Source organism: Melospiza melodia, chromosome 18 (assembly GCF_035770615.1).
Source record: "Melospiza melodia melodia isolate bMelMel2 chromosome 18, bMelMel2.pri, whole genome shotgun sequence".
NCBI classification, from domain to species: Eukaryota; Metazoa; Chordata; class Aves; order Passeriformes; family Passerellidae; genus Melospiza; species Melospiza melodia.
The window spans coordinates 4,888,650-4,912,779 of NC_086211.1; the positions used below are offsets into that span (position 1 = coordinate 4,888,650).

At 46.4% G+C, this 24,130-nt stretch overlaps 1 protein-coding gene across 2 annotated transcripts in view; it reads left to right on the top strand.

The window, feature by feature from the left end:
- The window catches only part of MAD1L1 (mitotic arrest deficient 1 like 1), a 346,582-nt gene extending 323,980 nt beyond the window's left edge, over window positions 1-22,602 (top strand). For both annotated transcript variants that reach the window (XM_063171763.1, XM_063171764.1), the window contains one exon: window positions 21,525-22,602. In XM_063171763.1, coding sequence (XP_063027833.1) covers window positions 21,525-21,683 — 159 coding nt within the window. In that variant the 3' untranslated portion in view covers window positions 21,684-22,602. The remainder of the gene's footprint in view (window positions 1-21,524) is intronic.
- The last annotated feature ends 1,528 nt before the right edge of the window (window positions 22,603-24,130 follow it).

The following is a 24,130-nucleotide window of genomic DNA, read 5'->3' on the forward strand; positions in this document are numbered from 1 at the left end:
AGCTTCAGCAGCTCACTGTTGTTTGGCAAAGATTAAAAAATAACAATTGGTGGTGTCATCAAATCAGTGCAGCCAGTGAAATCAAAGCCTCAAACACCATCAAAGGTCTACATGTCTCACGGAGCAAAAAGCCACAAGAGCAACAGAATGGCTGTGCTGCCACTGCTGCTTTGATGCCATTGGTGATGTTGGGGAGGAAATCAGATTGCAGCTTTCCTCCTGTCTGCCTTCCACACCGAGAGATCCTGAGTGCATCAATAAGCAGTAGAAAACAAGGAGGGCGTGTGTTCAGGAGCACTTCAGGCTTTGGGATAAGTGTTCCCAGAGAGTTGGTGGGAGCAGAAATGTAACAGAAATCAATGGCAGCGTTTGTGCTGGTTAATGACGAGCCAATACTGGAGTACAGCGAGTTCTCACCTGCCTCTGTGCTAAGTGGACAAGCTGCTGCAAGCTGATCCAGCTGGGAAGTGAGCCTGTGAGTTACACCCTGTGCAAGAGAGGCTGGGACCTCACGAGCTAAGCCTGTGTCAGAGGGGAAAGGCTGTGACCTGGGAGCAGCTGCTGGTCAGAGCAGCAGAAGGGATGCTCAGAGCCACTGCTGGTGTTTATCAGATGTGTGCAGAAGGAAATAAGGGCTGTTTATCTCCTGGATAGATATGGAAGATGGGATTGAATTTTCCAGCAGCACCTCTGCAGCTCTTTGTCATCCCTGTGCTCTCCTTACCCCAGTCTGAGTGATGGCTGTGCTCATCCTTAATGCAGATGTAGGGCTGGGTGTCAGTGCACCATTGAGGGGGAGTTGTGGGAATCTCCAGACTCCATTGTTCTGACATTATTGCTGTGTTAGAAGGGAAAACAGGGTAAAAACCTGCAGCAGCCTTGGTAGAAGGAGCAATTGTCCATTGCAATGTGTTTGTTATCAGTCTGAGCATGGAGTCAGCTTAATGCCATTTGGGTCACTGCTGCCAGGGCTGGAGGCCGCAGACAGGGACAGGCTGGAGTGGATGGTGTCCTGGTGTTGGTGGCTGTGCAGTCCCAACACTCTCTATATGATATCCTGACTTAGAGGGAGCACAGAAGACGATGGTGGAGGTGAGGTGATGCTGCAAGGCTTTAGAAGACACTTCTCTGTAAAGAAGGATTAGAAACAGGCTGGAGTCCTGATGAGATAGGATTATTTCTGCACCAGCAAGTCCATTTAATGGCTGAGGATCAGTATTCAGCACTGGGGACACATGGAGAAGGTTCAGGTGTCTGAATTAGCATCCAAGTTAGTTTCAGGTGCAGCCAATGCTTTCAGGACTTCTATGCAGCTGAGCCAAATTCTGGGAAGGTGGGCATCATGTTTGCTACCAACCTAGACAAACCCTGCTTTGGACTTGGAAAATTGTCAGGAATTTGGGTTTTTTCTTCTGTAATCCATGCTGACAAGCTGTGGCAGGAGAAGGCGCTTGGATCCAGGCTGAACTGAACTCTGAATGAATCCATGTGTTGATTTGCTATCCTGTCTCATTTCAGCCTTTGAGTTTTTGCAGATCCCACAACCAGGTGAAGGGCCGTTTGCAGTGGTGCTGAGGGATAAGCCAGGACACCATGTTGTCTTTGTTAACATTCACCTGGAGCCATGCAGGATCAGAGCTCTGATCTCTCGTTCACACAGTTCAGCTGTTGTGGGTTGTCTGGGTGTCAAGGTGGGCTCTAAACCAGGGGGGCCACTGGGGCTCTGAAGACAGAGACCAGTTGTGCTGGTTGTCAGTGCTCTTGTCCTGCAGCTGGGCATCAGCACATTTGGGAGTTTTAGTGAGCCCCAGGAAGGAGAGATGTGATTCATCTGCACAGTCCTGCTCCTGGCTGTGCTCTGCTGTCCTGCCTGGGCCCTCTGATGGAGCACCTACCCATTCTGTACAGCCAGGAGCTCCTTTTTGGCAGCTCTCTCTGCAGCCTGGCTGTCATGGCTCTCTGTCTGCTCATTTTGAAACACCCTCACAATGGTCCTGGCCTTCTCTGGGAGAAATTTCCTGTATTTCTCCCCACACTCAACAGGAGTTTCAGCATCCACAGGATTTCTTACAGCTCTGAGAATGCCTTCCACTGGGAACCTGCCTGCACCAAAGTACCCTGGCACAGTTTGAGCTGCAGTTTCATCTGATCCTTTTAAGAGTTGGGAATGGCTGTTTTGATGTCTGATATCTGTGAACATGAAAGGCTCCTTTCCTTCTTACTGTGCACTGGGCAGGGCAATGCCTGTCTCTCCCAATCAAAAATGTAATCAAAGATCTCACTTCTTGTAAAAAATGTATTAAGAAGACAGAGAAACAACGCAGCAGATTTCCATTGGTTTCACTGCTGGTTTGTTCTGGTTTCTACTTCTGTGCTTCTCTCTCCTGCCTTTCCCAAAAGAACTCCCACCTCAACTTTCCCCATGTCTTGACATGTTTAATTGCAAAGCATTGAGCTTTGAAAACGAAACAAACAAACAAAAAAAATCATTGCATTTGATTCAAACGAAATATCGATTGTCCTTGAGTTCCCACACCATGGATATTGGCAACATTTTGTCAGCACCGAGAGTGTGGAGAAGGATCACAGCAAGAAAACAAAATTTCCGACTGGAAGGAGAAGAAGCTGAGCCAGGAAAATAGCTGTGCCCCATCGCTCCCTGTCCCACAGCTGCATCTTAATAAATGGTCTGCTGACCTGCTGTTAACATTTCCAGTTTACAACAAGCAGCATTTCCCTTAAACAAGATACTGATAAAGTGAAACAAGGGAATGGAGGGGGTGGAGAAGAAATTTGCAAAACATGCTGGAGTGAGAAAGTCGGAACATACCGTGTGTGTCTTGGGAGTGAGAACATGTCTCAGTGTGTGAATAAATATATAATGTATAGACATATGCTCTCTCTTCTCAGAAACTCTCCAAGCAGTCCCAGATTTTGCTGCTTTGAGTAGCATGGCAAAGGAAAAGGCAGGGGAAAGTTGGGGCTGGTGATTGAGGGTTGTAGGATGATGGTTTGGGAGGAGCATCCTCATTTTCTGAAGAGGAGACTGGTCAAAAAGAGGGTCTCAGGCATCACCTGAGAGTGTGTGAGGGGCAGGTGGTCTGTCTGAGAGACACAATGCACTCAGGTTTGCTCATTTTCATCTCCCAGACAAAGGCTAATGGAGATCAGATTTCCACACAAATTCAGCTGAGGAAAAAAGAGAACAGGAAGAGGAGTCAGGAAAGCGTTAGCACAAAGTTATTTGTTAAATGGATTTTTTTATTGTTTCCCATGAAGTCTGCACAGCGCTGTTGTCCTCTTTTATATTCCTCTTCTGGCATTTGTTCCCCTATTCACTGCCTCCACAATTCTCCCATTCAAGTCAAAAAAGCTACCTCTGAAAGACCAGTGTAACATTAGCAGAAATTACTAGCAGCAGTGATTTCAATATTCAAATGGACAGTATATTTAGTAATAGACTGGGAGTTGCATAAATAGAGTATGAATGCCTGGTAATGAATCATATCAATAATTTTCACATACAGACTGTGCCTTACATTTCTCAAAGGCCTTTACAAATACCAATTGATTCTCACAGCAGGCCTGCTCAGTGGAGGAGTTGTTATTAGTTTTACTGGAGGGTGAGGATATTGAGATGCAGAGAAATGATGCTACTTGTGTAGTTCATGCTGGGACCCAAAGTGAGGAATAAACTTGGAAGCTCCTGACTCACAGCTCTTAATCATGGGGCTACATAACTCTTTGTGATTTCTTTGGCTTGGCTGGAAGTGGCAGCCCTCATGGAGAGAGGTTTCTGTCACACCCCAAAATCTGGGGCTGATGGGATGCGGGTAAAGGCAGGAATAATTAATATACAGAGGATGGCAGAACTGTTTTTGATTGAGCTGTGCTTCAAGCTTACAGTCAGGGTTAGCAACCCTGCCCCACACAGGTCAGGACTGGAGGTTGTTTGACCTATGGAAGAATGGTTTTCCATGAAGAAAAATGGCAGCTAATGCAGCCAAACTCCATGAAGAGAAAGGGGCATCTTGAATCCAGCTGCACTTTGTAACTCTCACCCACCTCAGTCAAGGAAGGTAGTGGCTGAAGAGCACCTGAAATACTGGAATTATCTTTTCTAGTGTAGCATCTGACCCAGCATTCACCATCCTCTGTTTACTCTTGCCTGTCTTAATTCTGCAGTAAATTGTTGCAGCCCTTAATGTTTCTCCCACTGACCCCAGGATGCAGTCAGTGATGAGAAGAAAGGCAGGTTAAACAGCACATGCCTCAAACAAGGAAAACCTAATTTATCTTTTGCCCTCATGCTGTACTGAACTCACCCAGGCTGACTCACTGCTCAGGAGAAGAGGCCATGCTCTCAGCTTGTGTAAAACTATGACATGGTACTCCCAGCTGTATTTTCAAACACATTTTATTCTAACATTTTACTTGATGTTTTGAGTGACACTGTACACTGAGAAATTGTCTAGAAGCTGGCCACGGTGGCACTTGGCTTTTTATTTTTCTCAGAGGTTACATCATTTCCAACACATCAGCATCTTAAGAGTCCTTTAAATTGGCAGAACAGCATGTGCTACATTGCACTTGTCTGTATCGAATTTCTTCTGCTGTAGCATTGCCCAGTGACCCAAATTTCACAGGTTCTCTTGGTCCCTCACAGCTCTCCACACTCCTAAGCCACCCAAGTCATTTTGCCATCTCACAGGGGTTTTTTTGTGCTCTAAATCATCAGTCATTGGGCTGAAACTATTGATTCTTGCGATCATGTTGCCAACTCTGCTCCACGGAGACTCAGTCCTGGAGGCTGGCAGGGGACTCAGGGTGGAGGAATAACCCAGGTTCCTCTGGAGCTCAGAGACAGAGAAGGAACGGGCAACCCAAATTGTCTTTTCAGAACTGAATTGCTGAGCCCCAGCCCCAGTCTGGCCAGCTCTGCCTGCTCTTCATACAATGACCAGAGGGAGAAGGCGACGATTGGGACCCACAACCCAGAACCAAATTTTCCACCTTGGACTTGCAGCCTTTGGAAAGAGCATTTGTATTTCTCAGGGCTGTCCCACAGAGACAAACTTCTGCTTTCAAGATTTAAGAACTGTTTTAACAAGCTTATTGAGCAACTTCATTGTCTTGTCTTCCAGATGAAACTTGGCCACATCTACTCTTTTCAATCTATTTTTCCCTCCACCTTCTTATCAGCCTATTCAGCATGGAGTTTTACCTTTCCCTGACCATTTTCTGGCTATATTAATACTCTTTTTTAGTCATCTTTACCTGATGTAAGTGATATTTGTAGTCTCATTAACTCTTTCAGAGAAGAATCTGCATGTTAATGCCAAAAAAGCTTTCTTCTACACTATAATGCTCTTTCAGCCAAATTATTCCTCTAGGCTCTGTCTAGGCTCTACCTGAGGTATTTTGTTCCATGAAATGAGCCTAGCATGTTTAGGGAATAGATTTTTTTTTTTTTTTTGCCTTTTCCCTTCTTAAGAAAAAGAAAGAAAAAGGAAAACATAGCAACGACAGCATGGCAACAGCAGCTGCAGCACAAAGGAAAAATAGGCAAACAGAATTCCGAAACACGTATTCACTGCTAAGCTATTTTTACTGGTTGGTGAGTGACTATGTGGGGGTATTATAACAAAATAAGTGAGAAAATAGCTTACAAATAATTCATAAGTAACTTTAGATGAGAACACATCTTAATGACTTCATCCTCCCAGCTAGCCCTCATGCTGTATGAATCTCCACATGCACAAACTTAAAGGTCACCTCTGATCTATGCTATTTATACTTTGCAAATTTGTACACAGACACATATATAACATTCCATACAGAAAAAACAATGTCAGTGGAGCATTAAGGTTAAATAACAGGGCACTAAGTAAAGAATTGTGCCTCCCTGCATAGCAACTTAAGGATAAATCTGTGTCATTGTATCTGCCTCTGTCTTTGCAGAGATTTCTCCACAGCCTGGGTGTTTTGTGGGCATTTGCAGGGTCTGTCCATGGCTCCTGCCTCTGCTGCTGCCCTGCTTTGTGACCCTGGGCACTTTTCATTGTTTCTCTCTGGGGACTCCTTTCCCCATTCTCTTTTTGTTGGGAGCACACAGTCAGGAACCTCCAGCACAGAAATATTTGCATCTTTGGGCAGAGCTCAGTCACATTTGGGATTATGTGTGTAGTGAAAAGTGACAAAATAATAAGGAAAAACATTTTCTTTCACCAGCCTGATCTAGTGGGCAGCATCCCACTTGAGTTGGAACTAAATGATCTTCAAAGTCCCTTCCAGCCCAAATTATTCTCTGATTCTATGAAATGTTCTGCTTCACCATCCTCTCTCTCCCCAAAATGCCCCACTCTCACTGCAGACCAGTAAACTGTGGGAAGTCTTTCACTAAAAAAAAAAAAAAAAAAAATTCATTGAGAGCTTGAGAGAAACAGCCACCAAAGTGTTGGACTCCTTTACAGTTACAGCCTGATCTGTTGTGCTGTGTGAGCCTTTTTTTTCTGTTCAGTCATGATCCATGGGAGACTGAAAGTAAACACAGTCTCTTAAGTCTCCTCCACAATCCTGATGCTTTTACTGGCACAGAGAGGAGCCCAGCTCGGCCCTCTGCAGCCAAAACTGGATTCATTTGTCTTTAGAAACAACACAAATCTGTTTTGCTGGTTAAATAAAGTCATTTGCAGGGTCCTGTTGTGGGAAGGATGTGTCAGCTCGTGCTGAAAGGGGCAGTCATGGGGATGAATGGGTTGGTTGTTGGGCTGGAACAGCCCTGTGCACACTGAGGGGCCCTTCCCCAGGCAGGCTGAGCCCGGGCTGGGATGGTGCCCAGGGGATGCTGCAGGTGCCTGGGCATCCCTGCCAGCTTCATCGTGGGCATTCCCACCGTGCCACCGAGTTTGGCATTGCTTATTGCAGAATTCATCCCACATCTCTGCTTTGGGGGCAGCTCTGGTTTCTGCAGCAAAGGAGGCAAACGGGCCTGGAGCACTGAATCCTTTGTGTGGCTCTGTGCTGCCCTGCTGGTGTAGGAAGCCAGTTTCTTCTTGTCTTGTCCCAATACCACACAAAATGAACGGCACTCACACTCTGAGTTGTTCAAGGTAAAAAAAGGGGATGTTTATTTTCCAGCTCGATATTTATAGAATTCCAAGAGTGACCATGGATCAGAGGATGAAATTGCCACCTCTCCAGCCACACTGGTCAACCCAACAGTCTATTAATTGTCTCCTCCTCCAGAAAGGAATGTAAAACAATCATTATTTACATGAAAAGTGCGTGAGAAACTCCATTACAAAAATGTAAACATTGGAAGGCTTAGAAGAACTTTAGAAGAACAGGGCAACATTGTCTGTCAGTCTCAGGCCATGCTGGTGCTTCCCTGCCCTTCAGAGGTGTGACAAGCAATGACTTGCAATGTATTTCAGTTCTCCTCACTGCTGTAGAGTTACTTGTTCTAGAAATTCTGGTGTGTAACTGGTAGGAAAAAGAGGTTGATGATGTTCTCCAGAGGACATCAGGAATGAGGAAGCAGCAGCTAAAGTGGTTTGATTCCCTCTGAGATTTTTTTTTCAAATGTAGTTGCAAACAAGCAAGTGAAATGAGATGCTTAGAAGCACTGTGTTTGTGAGGTTCTTTCTGGTTTTAAATTACTTCGTTTAAACATCTTTGTCCGTGAAACCTCCGAGGGAGCTCAGCCGCTCGTTTTCTCATCTGCATCTTCTGCCTTCTGTCTGCTTCTTGCACAAGAAAGAATGTTAAGTATCTCATGTACATCTGTATATACAGAAATAAATGTAATTGAGTTGTAAAATAGTCTGGTTGAGCAGGAGGAGGTCAGTGATGTCAAGTAATCCTGACACTTTAGTCAGGACCTGCTCTGTATTACAGTTCAGATTTGCTGAGGTCTTTTCCTGTGTTGTTCTGTAACATCTGAAAATATACCAGTGCTTTTCTACAGTGTATTTAGAGCACAGCCTAGATCTGAGGCATTTGAAGAAATACTTCTTGACTCTTTTGCTGTTATGTTTGAATTTTTTGCTTGTGAAAACAATTCTCAAGAGCATTGTTAGGTGGGTCATAGCAGGAACACCTCTGGGCTCGCTGGGGAATGTGTGAAAGCAGGTTTGGAGGGCTTTTATTTTCACACCATGTTTCAGCTCTGTAGTGATAAATGTTTTCTGGAGTACAAACCTGAAGTCCCTCCCCTTGCAGGTCTCACTTGTTGAAATGTAGAAAGAGTTTTTTTTTAATTTAAAGGTTTTCTTAGCAGTCAGGTTGTGTCACACTTAGCCAGTGACGGGTCTGATCAGCAGCTTGGCAAGTAGCACAAAGTGGGAACTGCTGTTTATTTTAGCAGCTGATGGTACTAGACAGGTAGGATTAGTGCAGGACATAGGGCAGAGAGGAAAGGTAATGGCACAGCATGGGAAAAAATGAGGAAGGAACAGCTCTTTTAGGCAATTCTGTATTGGCAATTGACCTACAACTCCAAACAAGTCCCGACATACACTACCAGAATTTTTACCATACCCTCTGGGCTATGTGCTGGGTAATTCCCACATCCTTCAGCAGATGGGGTAAATCTGCTGAGTGAGATATCTGTGAGAGAAGCATTTGGAGTCCCCTGAAAATCATCTTAATTCAGGACAATATTTTAACCTTGCAGGTGTGGGGAAAGAAAAAATGTGTGTCCTTTTCTTGCAGGCAGAACCAGCCCCTGCACACACACCTGGGTCTAAAACCCCAACTAGTATGTGATCCTTTCAGGCAGACCCACAGCATCCTGTGGGATGAGAGGATGTCACAGTGGCTTTGTTGCTGCAGCACTGTAACCACAAGCAGCCCAATTCCTTAAAATGGGCCTCAGCCAGTTCATTCATATTTGATTAGGAACTCTTTGAAAGATAGGCACATAGAGCTAAGAGCTGGCTCCAGCCTTAGTTATTTACATCAGGATGGGGGTGATAAAATCTTTTATTAGTGTAGTGTTTAAATATTTTGGCTCTCTATTCCAATATTGTGGCAAGAAAGAGCCATATGTGTTCCTAGAAAGAGAGCCTGGTGCAGGCATTAATCAAGAGAGGATCTATTAATGTATTAACATTCAGAATAACGAGCAAAACCAGCATTCACTGCAGAGACTAACACATATCTGCAGTTTTGAAGTGTTTGGGAAATGTTGTGTTCCTCCATCTTTCTCAAACTGGTGTTCTGCCAAGAGAAGTTCTCTTCTGTTTTTAATTTTAGAAAGGTTAAATCTATTTACAAAAGCAAACATAGCATGGAGTGCTGAAAACCAGGAGGATGTGGGCACTAACAGGCTCCCAGGCTTTAGAGTTCACAGCAGGAGCTGCCTTGGCAGGGAAACTTGTAGGCTTGTCCTTTCCTTCCCTTTTAATGCTGTGCTGAGTAGGGAACTAGGTATGAAGTCCAAGCTGCATACCAGCTCCCCATCACCACATTTCTGCAGAAAGCACAGGACAATGTGTATGTATGTCTACAGATCACCACCGCACTTCAGGGGAGCTTGCTGAAAGACTTGGCACAGGAAAAGGGCAAATTTTAAAGAGCTCCAGAGTGGGAGAGATTGCTGGTTGAGCAGCTTGCATGCCTCGAGGTCATTGCTAATGAGCAGTGTCTTGCCTAAAGAAGTGAACATTTCATTTTAGTGCTGCTATGAAAAGCAGCCATACTGTGTCCCCTTTGCATCCCACACTGCTGCCCACTTTGCTGTGGCATCTGGAGCAGGCTGCACCAGGAAGGGAAGGAAGCCCTCCTAAAGGATGTGGAAAGGATGCTGAAGTGGTAGCAGAGCTCAGATGACAGAAGCTGGAGCATGACAGCTGTGTTACCGGATCATGCAAAAAGCCTGCCAGGAAAAATGCATCAGTTTGTGTGATATCCGGGTGTCTTGTCTTCTGTTTTCATAATTGCATACATGGTGTCTGCATAAATCTCTTCCCCCCCTGCACTTGCAGCAAAAGGAGCTGACTGGAGGATGGCAGCACATCAGTGGGAGAACACCAGCAGGAAGAGACAACCAGTCAGATGTGTGTCAGATGGGGAGCCCCGGGGCCCCAGGCAGGCTCCTCAGAGGCTGCTCGAACATGGTGCACTTGCTAAACACAAAACCTCTCCTTTTCCCTTCGGGGAGAGGAGCATGTTCATCCAGACATGAGAACCAGCAGTGCTGTCTTGCCATGTTCTTCAGGAGCTTAGTGCCAAATGACAGCACAGGCAGCAACAGCAGGAGCTTTCAGCAAGCACGTCCTAGCCCAAAGGGCTGAGTGTCCCCTCCAGGGATACAGTGGAATTTCTCCTGCTGTTTCAGTGAATACTGAAATCTTCCTATTTATTCACTCCTTAGCTGCAGCCTATGTCTCTTGAGCCATGGACTTTCTTATGGTGAGATCAGACCTGCTTAAGGAGAGAGGAGTCCTGTGTGTCTTTGTTTCACACTGGATTTTACCATTAAAAGCCCATTTCAATATAGCTGGATGTACTCAACGTGCACAGGCCAGTTTACTGGTTTCCCTGCTATCTAGTTCTTCAAGATTTCCTGCCTGTGGACTACAAGTCTGGTTGAGTAACTCCACAAATAGAATTACTGATATCCATCAGCTCCATGATAAAAATAATAACATCTTCTCAGTATAAACTTCCACTTATGGCTATAGATGCAGTCAGAGGAATGTGAGATTGTGAGCTGTTAAGGGTTAAGACTCATTCTTGAGGACACAAGAAAATCATTTTGCATGTTCAGAATCAACTTCCTTCTTTGACTTGCTGGGTACTGACAACTCAGGCTTGCTTTGGTCCTGCTGGCAGTCGTGCTGATGACAGCGATTTCAAATGAAGAAAAACGAAGGAAAACATGAGCCAGCAAAAAAGCAACAGCAGGAAAAGCACAAAAGCACCTTCCTCAACCCACACTAGCATCGTGGCACTTGGTCATTGATGTTGCAATGGCAACTAATGTTATTCCCAGAGCCAACACTTAAATTCCACTTTGGTAGATCATAACTGTAAGCAAGTCACAGGGTCCCAGAGGAAGGGGTGATTATTGACCAATTCTTGTTGCTCTTAGAAGAGAGGTGTTTGGTCGGCGGTGCAGAGCGCTGGCTCTGTGCAGAGGTGACAAATACGTGTCACCAATTTCCTTGACGCAAGGCTTGAACCTGCATTTTAGCCTGGGGTGCCAGACTATGACAAACAAGAGCTAGAAGACGGTAGTGAGTAAACATGGTGAGAATTTCAGCTGTAATCTGCCATCAGGTCCATCTGTTACTCGTTCCCCCACAAGCCTTGTGAACTCAATGAGCCAGGAACGGGCATGCTCCATATACTGTCCCATCCCTCAGCCACAGAGCTAAGGGCTAATTGTCTGCTTGTCATTAAGTTTATCACTTACAGTCCCTTGAGCCATTACTGATCACAGGATCTTGTTCAGTTCTTTAGCCTTCTGTCCGCCCCACTTGTGGCAAGGCTTCCAGAAGGATACCAAAATGATGATGAGGATAAATGGGTTAATCACATGATGGCATCTGCAATGTGGCAGAGTAGCAGCCACTCAAGATGTGCCTCCCAGGAGTGTGTCCTCTGCTCATTTAACCATTCCCAGCCCCAGGCACTCTCCCTCCATCCATGCCCAGCTCAAAAAATCAGGGATTCATTTCCAGTTGGCAGCTGGTGAGTCCTGAGGTCTGTATGACCTATTTTCACTCTGTGTCATGTGCAGGCACTTTCTGCTGATTTCCTCTAACCCAGAGACAGGAAGGCAGAGGCTTCTGAGCAGGACCATGATGCAGGAGCAGCCAAGCAGTGGAACAGTGCATGTCTGGTGTGAGTCAGTGAGGGATGAAGGCTCCAGCAAGCTCTTACTCTTGGGGAGCAGTGGTTTGCTTTGGGGAAGGGATGCCTATCTCCCAGGCAACGCTGCAGCCTCAAAAGTTTTGCTGTCAAAACTCTCCATGGTTCCAGACATCTCTCACTGATGGCAGGGTTTGGCAAACTCTGCTGCTTGTGTTATCTTTCAGACCTCATGCCCCAGCTGCAGTTCACAAGTGGAGTATCTCCCTGCCTTGACAACAGGCAGTCTTAATTACAGCCTGCACAGATAATTTTTTTTTGCATTTCTCCCATAGGTGCTTCTTTCTCATGTTCCAGAAACTCCATGTTCTTGGTTTACTGCTCCTCTGTTCCTTCCAGCTCAGAGAGCTTTCAGCAAGGGAGATGAAGAGGAATGTGATAAGCAGCTTGGCTGGTTAATGAGCTCCCTGTCTAACTGAGGGATTCTTGTATGCTGGGCTCACTTGCCAGTCCCTGGTGTCTCCCTCAAGTTCTCTGCCTTCTGCTGGCTCCCCTTGGGGAGCAGTTTGGGGCCTGGCTTGAGTTGCAGCTACTTTTCACTTTGTCCCAAGCCACGTTCACCATGGTCAGGGGCAGACCAGAAACTGCCTCTGCATGGCAGGGCTGGAGAGCTACGTGAGCCTGAGATTTGGCTGGGAAAACAGAGCTTAAAAAACACCCAGTCCCTCTCATTCCCAGTGACAACTGCAGAGTCACTGCTGAGAAAGTAACGGGAGATTTTTCTCTCCCTAATTTATGTCTCTCCTGCATATGGCTTCTACGGAGTCGCTGATGTTACAGACAGATGGGTTGGCATTTTACTAGACAGAACACATGGGCTAGATGTTGTTAATGCTTGTTAGCTACTCACTGTGCAGCTTGACCAGTCCAACACAGTCACTCACAGATGGCTGGGAAGCTGCAGCCGGGGTGCTGGAGCAGTCCAGCCCTGCCACGTGTGGTGTGACAGCAGTTGGGATAACACACGTTTGGCTGCTCTTTCCAAAGGGATTTGTTGTAGGTCAGAGGTAGCCATGGCTGTGGGAGCAGCACAGCTTCCCTGTGTGTCAAGGAGAGACTCTGATTTGTAAAGATCCTGAGATTTTTATGGAGGTATTGGCTTTAAAGGATTAATGCCGTAGTTTGGGGTTTATATGGAATGGGGTTGGAAAAATTCTGGGAGCTCCATGCCTCGTTCTCATCTCTACTCCTCCATGCTTGATGTTTATAAGCATATTTGGCTGGTGAACACTATTGAGCAGATCTAAAGTCTGTTAAAAACTTGTACTGTATAAGCTCAAGTTCCGACTACAGCTGGCTGCCAGTATTAGCTTGGAGTGACATCCCATGTGATTTTCCATTCTCTGTGATGTGAGTAGTCTGCTGTGATTTACTCTCACCAGCCATGTGCTCAGTGGAACCATTTTTAGGTATCACCTCAGCAAATCTCCACGGGGTGAGTCTCCTTCTGGCTGCTTTGGACATCCCATCAGAGAATCTGTGGATGCAAAAGTAGATGCTACTGGTGAATCATTTCCATTGCCATCTTCCCTCTTTGACAATGTTCAATTTGCAGCATAATGACAGGAGCCTGAATGAATCCTACAGATGAAACAGGGAATTTTAGTTTCTGCACTTGTTCTCTAAAAACTCTCAAAGCACTTTTGGAAAATGCATGGGTATTAATCCACACTGAGCAGTAGTTCTTCAATCCTATGATTTAAATTGGATATATTTGTCTCTGTCTGTCCTGAACTGTTCAGTAACATTAATGCACCCTGATAATAGCTGTCACATTTTACCCCGGGGGTTGTTCCTCAGTGATAGGTGAAATCACAGCAGTTCAAAGACCTGTCTTCCAGGATGAAAAGCTCTATAGGAATATTCAGATATAAAATAGTAATAGTATGAATCAAAAAATACGCTTCCCTTATTTTAAAGCCTTTGATCTTATTTTTATGGCATCGCATTTGACAGTCTAAAGGGCATTAACCTGTGGGAGAAACCTTTTGAAAGGAGGTGCTGACTCCTCCTCTGCTGCACAGAGCACTGTCCCCCAGGATTATCCAGCATCTTTCCCCCACAGAGAGGGGTGCAGCCCTTCAGCACACGTCCCTGCTCTTTCTCATGTTCCATTTTTGACGTGAGGTGCAGGAGAGCTCTCCTGGAGCCAAGCAGGGAGCTGTGGGGACAGGCTGGTGCAGCACACCCTGCCCTGCGTTGCTGAGCTGGTGCAGCATCCAGGAGCCATCACTGCTGCCACTCGTGCACACAGAGCCTGGGCCCTGGTTCTGATTAAGATGGAAGGATATGAGCTGACCTCTTGTTCCAAAGACATTCTGGGGTTGTGGCTCGTCTCAGCGTTGAATAATAAGAAAGAGAAAGGAAATGTTTGCTATAAATCTCAGTGCACACAGGGCTGTTTCTCACTTACCCCATCCCAGCATTCAATTTTCTTCTTGGCATTGCCAGGCATTTGCTTTTCTTTGCTCAGCAGCTAAAAGCAGCTTTTTCATTACATTTCCTGGAAGGCTCTTTACAGGCATCCATCCCTGTCTGCCTCATAAATTCACTTTATATACCAAGCTGGTGACACAGAGGTCAGAGGTCTTGGCAAGAAACAATTATTATAAGGAAGTGCTCTTCTTCTTTGGGTTACAATGAGGATATTAAAGGGGGGGGGATTTTGCTGCAGAGGAGGAATGGTTATTTGTGAAAGGGAGGTGACCTGATTGATTAAGTGCTGCACATCCTGCAGGAGCCACTATGGGCAGGCATCCTGTCAGGCCAGCTGGAACCTGCCAGTTACCATGAAAAAAAGAAGGAAACCAGTAAACAGTTTGCTAAATAACCTCATAAATATTTCCAGCCATAAGCACATATTGTGGTTCAATTTTGTGTTGGATTTTTTTTTTTTTGTCTTTCCTTAATATTTCCCTAATTTTAAATGAACGGCCTGTAATTAAAGTGATTTAGAGGCTACCTGGGGACCTGGTATTTGAGCAGTGCATGATGCTTAGGAGAGATTGATTGGTGAGGCATAACTCAATTGGGGTATTTTGATAATGATATCATCACCCGAGAGAGCCAAGTTTGAGCAATTAAATCTCAAAACCTCGTGTTTGGGTTGTTATAACTTCAGCAGGCAGTTTCTGCATGTGCACACACACAAACACACACACTTTTTTTTTTCCTTGGTTTTTTTCCTTGGGTTTTTTCTGGGCACTCTAGTTTTTTGGCTTCCCTGAGTCTGTCTGTCTGTCTGTCTGTCTGGGGTGATGTGAAGCGGTGATTTATCAGATATGCAGACCCCAGCATCACTGCTTCTCCCCTCAACATCTGCACGTGGACAAGGCGGCCTTTGACATTTAGAAAAATCTTGGCATCTGAAGCAAGAGGCAGAAACAAAAGGATTTTCTCATTTAAAGGTCAGAGCCAGCAGCTTCTTAAAGGAAAATTTCAAATAGGTTTGTTGCACTGTGGCAGGGTTTGTGGGTGTCAGTGGGTGCCATGGGGAAGGTGTGAGGGAGCTGAGGGATGTTTCAGGACCAGCAGTGTGCCCAAAGCTCTGAGCACACACAGTGATAGCTTTTTGGGAGGTGATCACTTGGAACAGCCAACCCTGAAGGCTTCTGCTGGCACATGAAGGCTTTGGGAAGAGGGAGTGACTGCCCCACTGGAAGAGGAGGTCTGAGGGATTCGTGCGATGAAGGCAAATTGCCAAAGGGGTCAATCTGCTGGGGAGATGTGCATAACCCACATCGATGTGGACAGCACAGCACTCTGCAGGGTAGGGTGAGGAACACCACAAGGAGGAGGGAAAGGGGGAGTGAGAACTCAGGCACAGAGGCCACAGCATGGCCCATAGTGCTGGAACAGCCTGTGGAGCTGCACATTGACCCTAGCCCTAGCTGGAACCCTAACCCTAGGCACTAAACCCAGCCTAGGGTTAAGGCTGTTTCCAAGGGAAAAAACTGTGGTGGAAGGCATGTTGTGGCAGTTTTGTGTTCCCCTTGGGATGCCTTTTGCAGCTGCAGTGTGCCTGGAACTCTGGGCTTTCTCGTTTCAAAACCCTAACCCTAGCTGGAACCCTAACCATAACCCCAGCCTAGCGTTAATTCTGTTTCCAAGGAATAAGCTGTGGTGGAAGGCATGTTGTGGCAGTTTTGTGTTCCCCTTGGGATGCCTTTTGCAGCTGCAGTGTGCCTGGAGCTCTGGGCTTTGTGGTTTAAAATCCCCAACCCAAGGTAGAATCCTAACCCCTAACCCTAGTGCTGGGTGTGAAGCTGTGGTGCCCCTTCCCTCAGCACACTCGGGGCTGGTTGCTCTGTGTGCTCAGAGCTGGCATCCATGGGGACACAACACAGACAGTGATTTATGGAAGGAGCAGAGCAGATGAGATGGGGCCTTCCAGATACATTCACTGGGTAAATGTCACCAGGCAATGATTCACTTGCCCCTTTTGACCCCTAATACATCTTAGCCTTGGAAAGCACCGTCCGCCATAGAGCGTGGCCAAGCAGCATCTGCAGAGCAAAGGTTTGTCACCACGCCAAGGGGTGGCTCTGGCAGCCCTGCCAAACCCTGGACTTCATCCCTCTGCATGCTGTGGAGGTGTTGGAAGCTCCTTTGTTCCCAAGCTGAGACACAACTGTCTTGCCTGCTGTGCCTGGCACAAAGCTGCACCATCCCTGTTGTCAGCTTGCCAAAACCCATTCAGGAAATCCACCTGCGACGCTGGATGTGTGTGTTTGAAGTTGCTGGAACACATGTCCTGCATGGATTGCATCCCCAAAGGCAGTTGTGCTTTCTCAATGTGGAAATCAGAGGTTGAAAATCCTCACTTCGTTTTGAAATCCCAAGGTGTATAGAATTCTGTTGTATAGAATTCACGTTGTGCAGAATTTTCCCGTTTCTGCATTTCTGCTCCGTATTTTCTGATAATACCAAGTCCCCATGCCAGCTCTCTCCTTGGGGTGTGCAGCCACCCTATTTTCAGTCTTAATCCGGTGTCTAAAGGTCTGCATGACCTTGGGTCTTACACTCAACCCATATTTTTTAAGAAGCAACCTTTGTGTGATTAAACTCACGCTGCATGTCAGCTCATAGCCGATGGCACTTTTGGAGCCATTGTTTTTAGCTACCAAAATATGTCAGAGAGAAGAGGAAAAGGGTGTACAAGAAAATAAAACCTGAGTGTATCTGGGTGAGAGTGCACTTCTGAACCATGTGGTAGCTTGTTAGTGGGTAAAGGAGACACTGTCACACTTTTGACATAGGTCCCCCTCGTCAGCTGGAGGAATCAGAGAGGGAAATGCTGGGTCTTGGCTTTCAGGAAAGTCTGTGTGCAGCACCAGCAAGGGTGCAAAGAGCCATCTCAGCAGGAGCAGTGCAGACAGAGTCCTGTACATGTTACATTGAAGTGGCAGTAGTTAAGGAGCCTTTTACAGTCCATATGTTCCAGTTTTATGAGCCCAGTTCATCCAGCTGCAGGTCCATCCCCAAGAGGGACATTTGGGAATGCCTATTGCTCCCTCACATCATCTGCATTGTCTGCTCCTTGCTGAGATGGAGAGAAGAACCTGCTTTTCTACCACATTGGTGGTTATTGGAGAGATTTTTACATGTGTATCTGAACTATAAAGCCTTGAATAATTTACTGGTTTCCAGAGTTAAGAGGAAGATTTATGATGTTTCCTTCTGGCAGGTGGCTGATGATCTTGATTCCCCTGAAGAAACAGTTGTGCTAACAGCTCCCTTCTCTGAGCAGCTACTGCAGGTTCATGTTGTTCTGTGCTAAATAGACCAGTGTTGTTGTGGTTTGTAATATAGAGAGGTCTGTCCCCTGATAATCTGGTTACTATGGGGTAGCACAGCCTGCAAGGAGACAGACAGGCTGTCACCCTTCAAATCTCCAACCAGAGTCACATCCCACCCAGCCCAGCAGAGCTGGGTGTGCAGCAACACTGGGCAAAGAGTAATTTACTTTGCTTTTCTAGAAAAGGTCCCCCATAGCTCTTAAATCAGACTAAACTGGCAACAGAGCTTTGTGAAAGCTGAACTCCTTCCTTTTGCAAGTATTTGAGATCTGAATAAAACATAACAGAGACCTGAATCTTGGTAGTTTAGTGAGCCAGACAGACTTTTCCCATGAATTAGAAGAAACCAATATAGGGGTATGTACAGGGTACCTGAGAGATGGTGTTTTCATTGTGATGAGCTGCTGCTCTGTGCTCAGGGAAACTGAGGTTTAGGAGGGAATATTTACATCTCTAGTGAAGCACTGCACTTGTGTGGCCCAGCACAGAGAGGAAAGGGAGAGTGAAGCACGATGGTGGTCCTCAAAGTGTCCTCTTGCATTGACTCCTCTATGCATTGGCTGGGGTGGATGGGGATACTCTCAGATCCAGCTTTTCCTCTGATTCCGTGTATTCAGTTTGACTCTAAATGTTGATGCTTTTTTCCTTTTTTCTTTCTTTTTTCTTTGCTTTTTGCCCCTTCTCTTTAAGAGCAACAGCACACTGTAGCAGTGGTGTCAGTAGTGTTGGGCACAGAGCAGTCAGGGTTGGCTTTGAACGTGCTCTGGTCTCTCTCACCCCATTCCCACTCATGGACTGTCCCCATGGATCAGTGACACTTGTTTGTGCCCCTCTCAGCTTTGTATTTTATTCCTAGATGGGCTGGGTTGGCTTTTGGCTTCACCTAAACTCAAAATTGTAGGGAATGCATCAGCAGAGTGAAGGTGATTGCAATACGTGGAGTGTGCTGTGAATAGCTGATCTGTGCTGGCACCTGCAGCAGGAATATCCAGGAGCTGTCTTTGAGGATTGAGACTTTTATAAATAAATAAAAAATATATTAAAAATGGGTGGAGGGAATCCTAGCAATGAACAGTGAAGAGCAGGACTTGAGTGCCCTTGCAGCTTTGAACTGCTGGAAATTTCATATTTCTTATCTTCAGAAATACAGTTTTTAGAGCTGGAACCACAGGCATGCTCTGCATTGATCCAGAGTGGTGTGGACCACCAGAGCCTGCAGCGTTCACTCAGCAGAGCATCCCCCCCATGTCCTTCCTCCCCTCAGTTCCTGCACACCCCTGTGCATCCCCCTGCCCTGCTCTGATCCCTGCTCCCTCCTGTTCCTGCCTCGGGCACTTCCCTCTCTGCCAGCAAGTGCACCAGGCAGGGTGCAGGCTGGCTTTTGAAAAGAAATCCTGTGAATTAATGGGAACATATTGCTATTATTTCATATAATCACTTTATTTGTAAAGCACAGGCTGCAGAGGTACTCCCGCTGTTGAACCCAAAGCAGCAAATCTATCTATATATCCCAGTCTATACTACATTATGAACAGATGGGTGAAGAAAAAAAAGCAATAAAAACAAATAATAAGAAAAGTTACGATGATAGCAATTTTAAAACACTCCTAGGGGGAAAAAAAAAGTTTCTCCATTTTTTTTAAAGCAATGTGAGATTGAATGAGCTGCACTGCAAGTGCATCCATCCTCTAAGTTCACATGTAAACATCTACTGGCAGAGGAAGAATTGCTTTTTTTCCAAGTGGCTGCCTTCTCGCCTTGTGCCTGTTACAGAAGCAATCATAAGAAACCTGGGTGAGATGGCTGGGGTTTGGAAGCATTTGGGGGTTTTCTTTGATTTTTTAGAGTTCCTGGGGAGACAGAGGCTGTGGGGGTGAGAGGGAGGATGCTGCCTCCCTTGACAGCTGAGAAAACTCAATGGGAAATAGCAATTTTCTCAGGAGCATGTATTTATCCACATAACTTTCTCTGAACATTATTCTTCTGCCTCTGCTGCAGGAGGAAACTTTATGAACAATAGCAGATAGAAACTACCATTAATCTCATAAAAAAGGAGAAGATATTCAAATGTAGCCTTCACCCATGGCACCAGCGAGCTCAAAGGAAAAAAAATTTAAAACATTTATGTTGCTCTGTTTTTGAGGTCATAAAACACAAGCAAATGGTCTGGCACTGGATGCTAAATTTCTTAAGGAATTTAATTAATTAAACTAGTAAACCAATTAATGGATTTGCTTGTAAATTCTTAGAAAATTAATTCTGTGCCCAAAGAGTGTTTTAAATCTGCGAGGGAGGCTGTGTATTTCATACAGAGCTTGAATTCCCATTCCAGATGAATCCAGCTCGGCACTGAGAGAGCCGGAGATACAAGTGATGCATTCATAATACTCGGACCTTCCTCCAAAACTGGCACTGCTCATCAGCTGAATCTGGGGGGGATTTGCAAAATAAAACCTGTGCTGCTGCCACAGCACCTATCTCCTGTGTTTCTGCTCTGCAGTGACACCTCTGGCTCTGTGTGGGCTGGGAATTTACATCATTCCTGATGCCTCCAACTGGCTCCTTCATCTGCCATCTCTTCCCTCTTTGATCTGCTCCAGGGGTACCTCAGGTGCACAGGAGGTACCAGGTAGCTCTGGTAAGCAGCAGATCAAAGCACAGGATTTGCTGAAAAACAGCCCAGCCAAATCAAAGATCTAAACAAAAGCTAATTCGCTTTTCCACGTGAAAACCTTGTTTTGATTCCCTGCCTGGCTGGGGGATGGCAGGGGCATCCTCTGTACCTTGCACTCCTCACAATCCAAAGTGACCCAAACATGGAGGGTTCATAATCAAATCTGTCCAGGCTCTTGAGAACATGAAATGGGAAGGAAGCATGTTCTTTGGGGCTCTCAGCAGCTAAAGCCATGCTTTCCCCTCCCATGGCAATCTTCCACTTTGGGTCTTGGCATCCTTTGATTGAGGAGGGGGATGCCAGCCATGCCTGGCACCACTCATGCTGTCCCACTTCACCTCCAACAGGAAGCAGAGCTGCAAAGAAATTAGGAATGGGAGTATTTTGAAGAAGAAAATGGCAGGGGAAAAAAAATTAGCATTTGCACTGTGATATTTTTGCTGTTTATTAATAAACAAGCTGCTTTCATGCCTCCGGGGGCAGGAGAGGCTTCAAGCATTCCTTATTTCTCTTGCATTTAGCTTTTTTTTTGCTTGTTTTATATGTTACAGGAGATTTGTAGTGTCTTCCCACATGTTGAGTTTCCTTATTTTCTTGAGAGCATCCCTGGAATAATTCCTCTGGTGGCTTCGGCTGTGTGCTGCCAAGCTGATTTAAACACTTTAGGGATGCAGGGTGGATCAGTACTCCTTGGGAAGGAGTTATGCTAATCAGGAACAGGTCTGCTCTCTCCTACAGATGTGGCATGACTTCATGGATAAATGTTTTCATGGAGAGAAAACCCTGTGCAGAGCTCCTGCCACCTTGGGTGGTGTTGGTGACAGTGACCCTGATGTGGCCACCTCTGTTCTGGTCTCTTTCCAGGATGGTCAAACATCTCCCCAGTGCCACATTTGTCACCAGGGAAGGCTCACAGGGGTCCTGCATGGGGACATTGGGATGCAGGACTCAGGAATGCCATGTGCCAAACAGATGGCATGTCCTTGGTGGCAGCAGATCCGTGCCAAAGGAGGCTTCAGGGTGGCACTGCTCTTGTGTCAGGGAGATTAATTCAAACCCTCTGGTATTAATGGCCTTGTTCTTGTTTCCCTTTAGGCCTCCAGCTCCTCTGGTGGAAAAATGCAGCATTAAAACCTTCAGGTATTAATGGGTTTGTTCTTCTTTCCCTCTAGGCCTCCAGCTCCTCTGGTGGGAAGATGCAGCTTCTGGAGACGGAGTTCTCGCGCACCATCCGGGAGCTCATCGAGCTGCACCTGCTGCGCCAGGACAGCATCCCAGCCTTCCTCAGCGCCCTCACCCTCGACCTCTTCAGCCGCCAGACCATTGCTTAGTGCCCCACTGCCAGCTGCCAGCCAGGTTTGGCCCTCCTGGGCAGCACACTCGAGGTAGCAAGGAAAAATTCTCCTGTTCACCACCCCTAATTTGTGGTGTTGGGTTGCTTCTGTTTTGCAAGGAACTTCTTCCCCTTTCTTTCATGCTGAGTGACAAATCCCACCAGTTCCTCTGAAAAGCATAATTTTCATCCGGTGGGAGGGCAAGTCTAGCTCCGTCCCAGGGCTCTCCTGTGCCAGGATCCAATCCCTGCCTTTGAACTGGGCCATGTGTTCATCACTACCCAGATTCTCAGGATCTGTCTGGAAATATGGTGGGAACTGCTGGTTTGAGGAGCCTCAGCATCACCATTCACATCTTTTCCCAAAAAGATTCCCTAAATCTGAGCCCCAGCAAAGAGACAAACCTGCATCAGGCTGGTGCTTTCTGCTGCATGGTTTTCCTCTTCTAATGGCAGCCAAGGGTTTGGTCCCTGAGGACAGAGACCCAGGGAAAGTCTCCTGCTCTTGCAAACATCTCATCACTCAGCAAGTTTGAAATTATTTTTAAGATATCAGTGACCTGAGTCTGCCATCACTGAGTGAAAAAGCACAAGCATAAATGGCCATTTGAAGCCCCTATACCTGTGTTGACGCCTCTGTGGCTCAGTCACTGCCATGCTTTTGGTTCCTTACTGAGACTATAGGTTATCTTGGTTATCTCAGGACTGTAGAATTGTGGAAAGGAGCAGTTTGGGCTCCATTGTGTTCAGTGCTGGTGGCTTTAGCCTGCTGCCTGCCACCACCCTGTGGGTATCTGTTTTGAGAGGTCTCCTTCCTCCTCCCCTTCATGGAGGGTGGAGCATCTCCAGAAGTCTGACATTTTGTATTATAATGGATGTAGCTCTTCTGTCATAATAATAAATTGTCACTGCCCAAACTGGGTGTATGATTCTTATTTGGGATGCACTCTGTTCCTAGCTCTGCTCTCTCACATGTAGAGGAAGAGCACATCAATGATCTGATGTGCTTCACAAAGGGAGGACATCATTATCTCTGTTTTTCCAGGCAAGTCTCATTCACAGATTTATAGATTCATCAATGGTTTGGATTGGAAGGGATGTTAGAGATCATTTAGTCCCAACCCCAGCTGCCTTAAACCAAATCAGTTTGCTATAAACCTCTGTGTATATTGATTTCCCCCTGATTTCAGCAGGACACACTCCCTAGGCTTGGAGAAAAGGTAGCAGTGAGCAGGCTGGAAAGTTAGCTGAGATACTTGCAGTGACTGCAGGGTTGGCCAGGCTTGCTGGAGTCACTTGGAGACCTGTTGATGTGTCTCCAGGCATGGAAAACATCTGCTGTTGACCAGAGGTGGAAGGACAAACATGAGACCTGGAGAGGCTGCAGCCCCCCCATCTCCTCAACTCACCTCTCTGCAGGGAAGCGCGATAGCAAAAGTTTGTCATTTTCTCTTCTGCTTGAAGAAGTCCCGGTGGAAGATGAATTGCTGGGCATGCTGTGCCAGGGGAAGGCTGCCTGATTCATATGCACGGCGTGGCACGGAGAGTCGCCTTCCCCAGTCATGGGGAAAATGAATCCTGACGTCAGCCGCATTCAGCTCCGCCGCCAACACAATAGCGGATCCTGGCTGCCGCGGAAAATTTTTCTCCTGGCTCCTTGCAGGAGAAATGAAGTAATTAATAAGTTTACAATAAACCCTCTATCTTAGCAAAACACAGGTGAGGCGAGAAGCGATGCTGGAGAGCGACAAGGGAAAACACGTTCAGCCCGCTGGAAAGTTGCCTCCCGAGAGTGAGAGGATAATAAGTTGGGAGAGAACACACAGCAGGCTTGCGAGACGCCTCCGGTGGGGAGGAGACATGAGTTACTGCTCTGCTCCCTGTTCTCCCAGCAAGACTGACTTGTTCAACTAAGTTTAATATGGGAGAGGTGAGTGGTGAGGATGGGTGCTTGGCTGGGTTGTGGTGGTGTGGTGCAGCAGCTGTCCATGGCTTGGGAGCTGCTGGACTGTCCTGCTTTGGTCAGCAGCATCCCTGCCCTGCTCATGGCATTATGCTGCTCCACAGTGAGTTCACTGGGATTTTTGAGAAGCTTGGTATCTTTAAGGCTCACACATGGAAGCGTGGGAGTTTTTCATGTGGAGGTGTGACCATTGCAAAGCCACTTGGGCCAGCTGTGGGCCATGGAGAAGAGGAGCTCCCCAGTTATAGTTCCAACACTGAGTTCAGGATGAAGCCACAAACCTATGGCTGTACCTGATACCACGGCAGCTCCCACCTCTGTCATTGTCCTGCTTGTCTGAGCCATGAGGGAGCTGCAAGGAATAACTGTGACACTGAATTTCACTGTGATTGCTCCATCCTTTATGTGCTACATGGGCTCAGCAGCCCATCAAAGGCACTGCCACCGTGTTCACCATTCCCTGCATCCCTCCTCCATGAGTG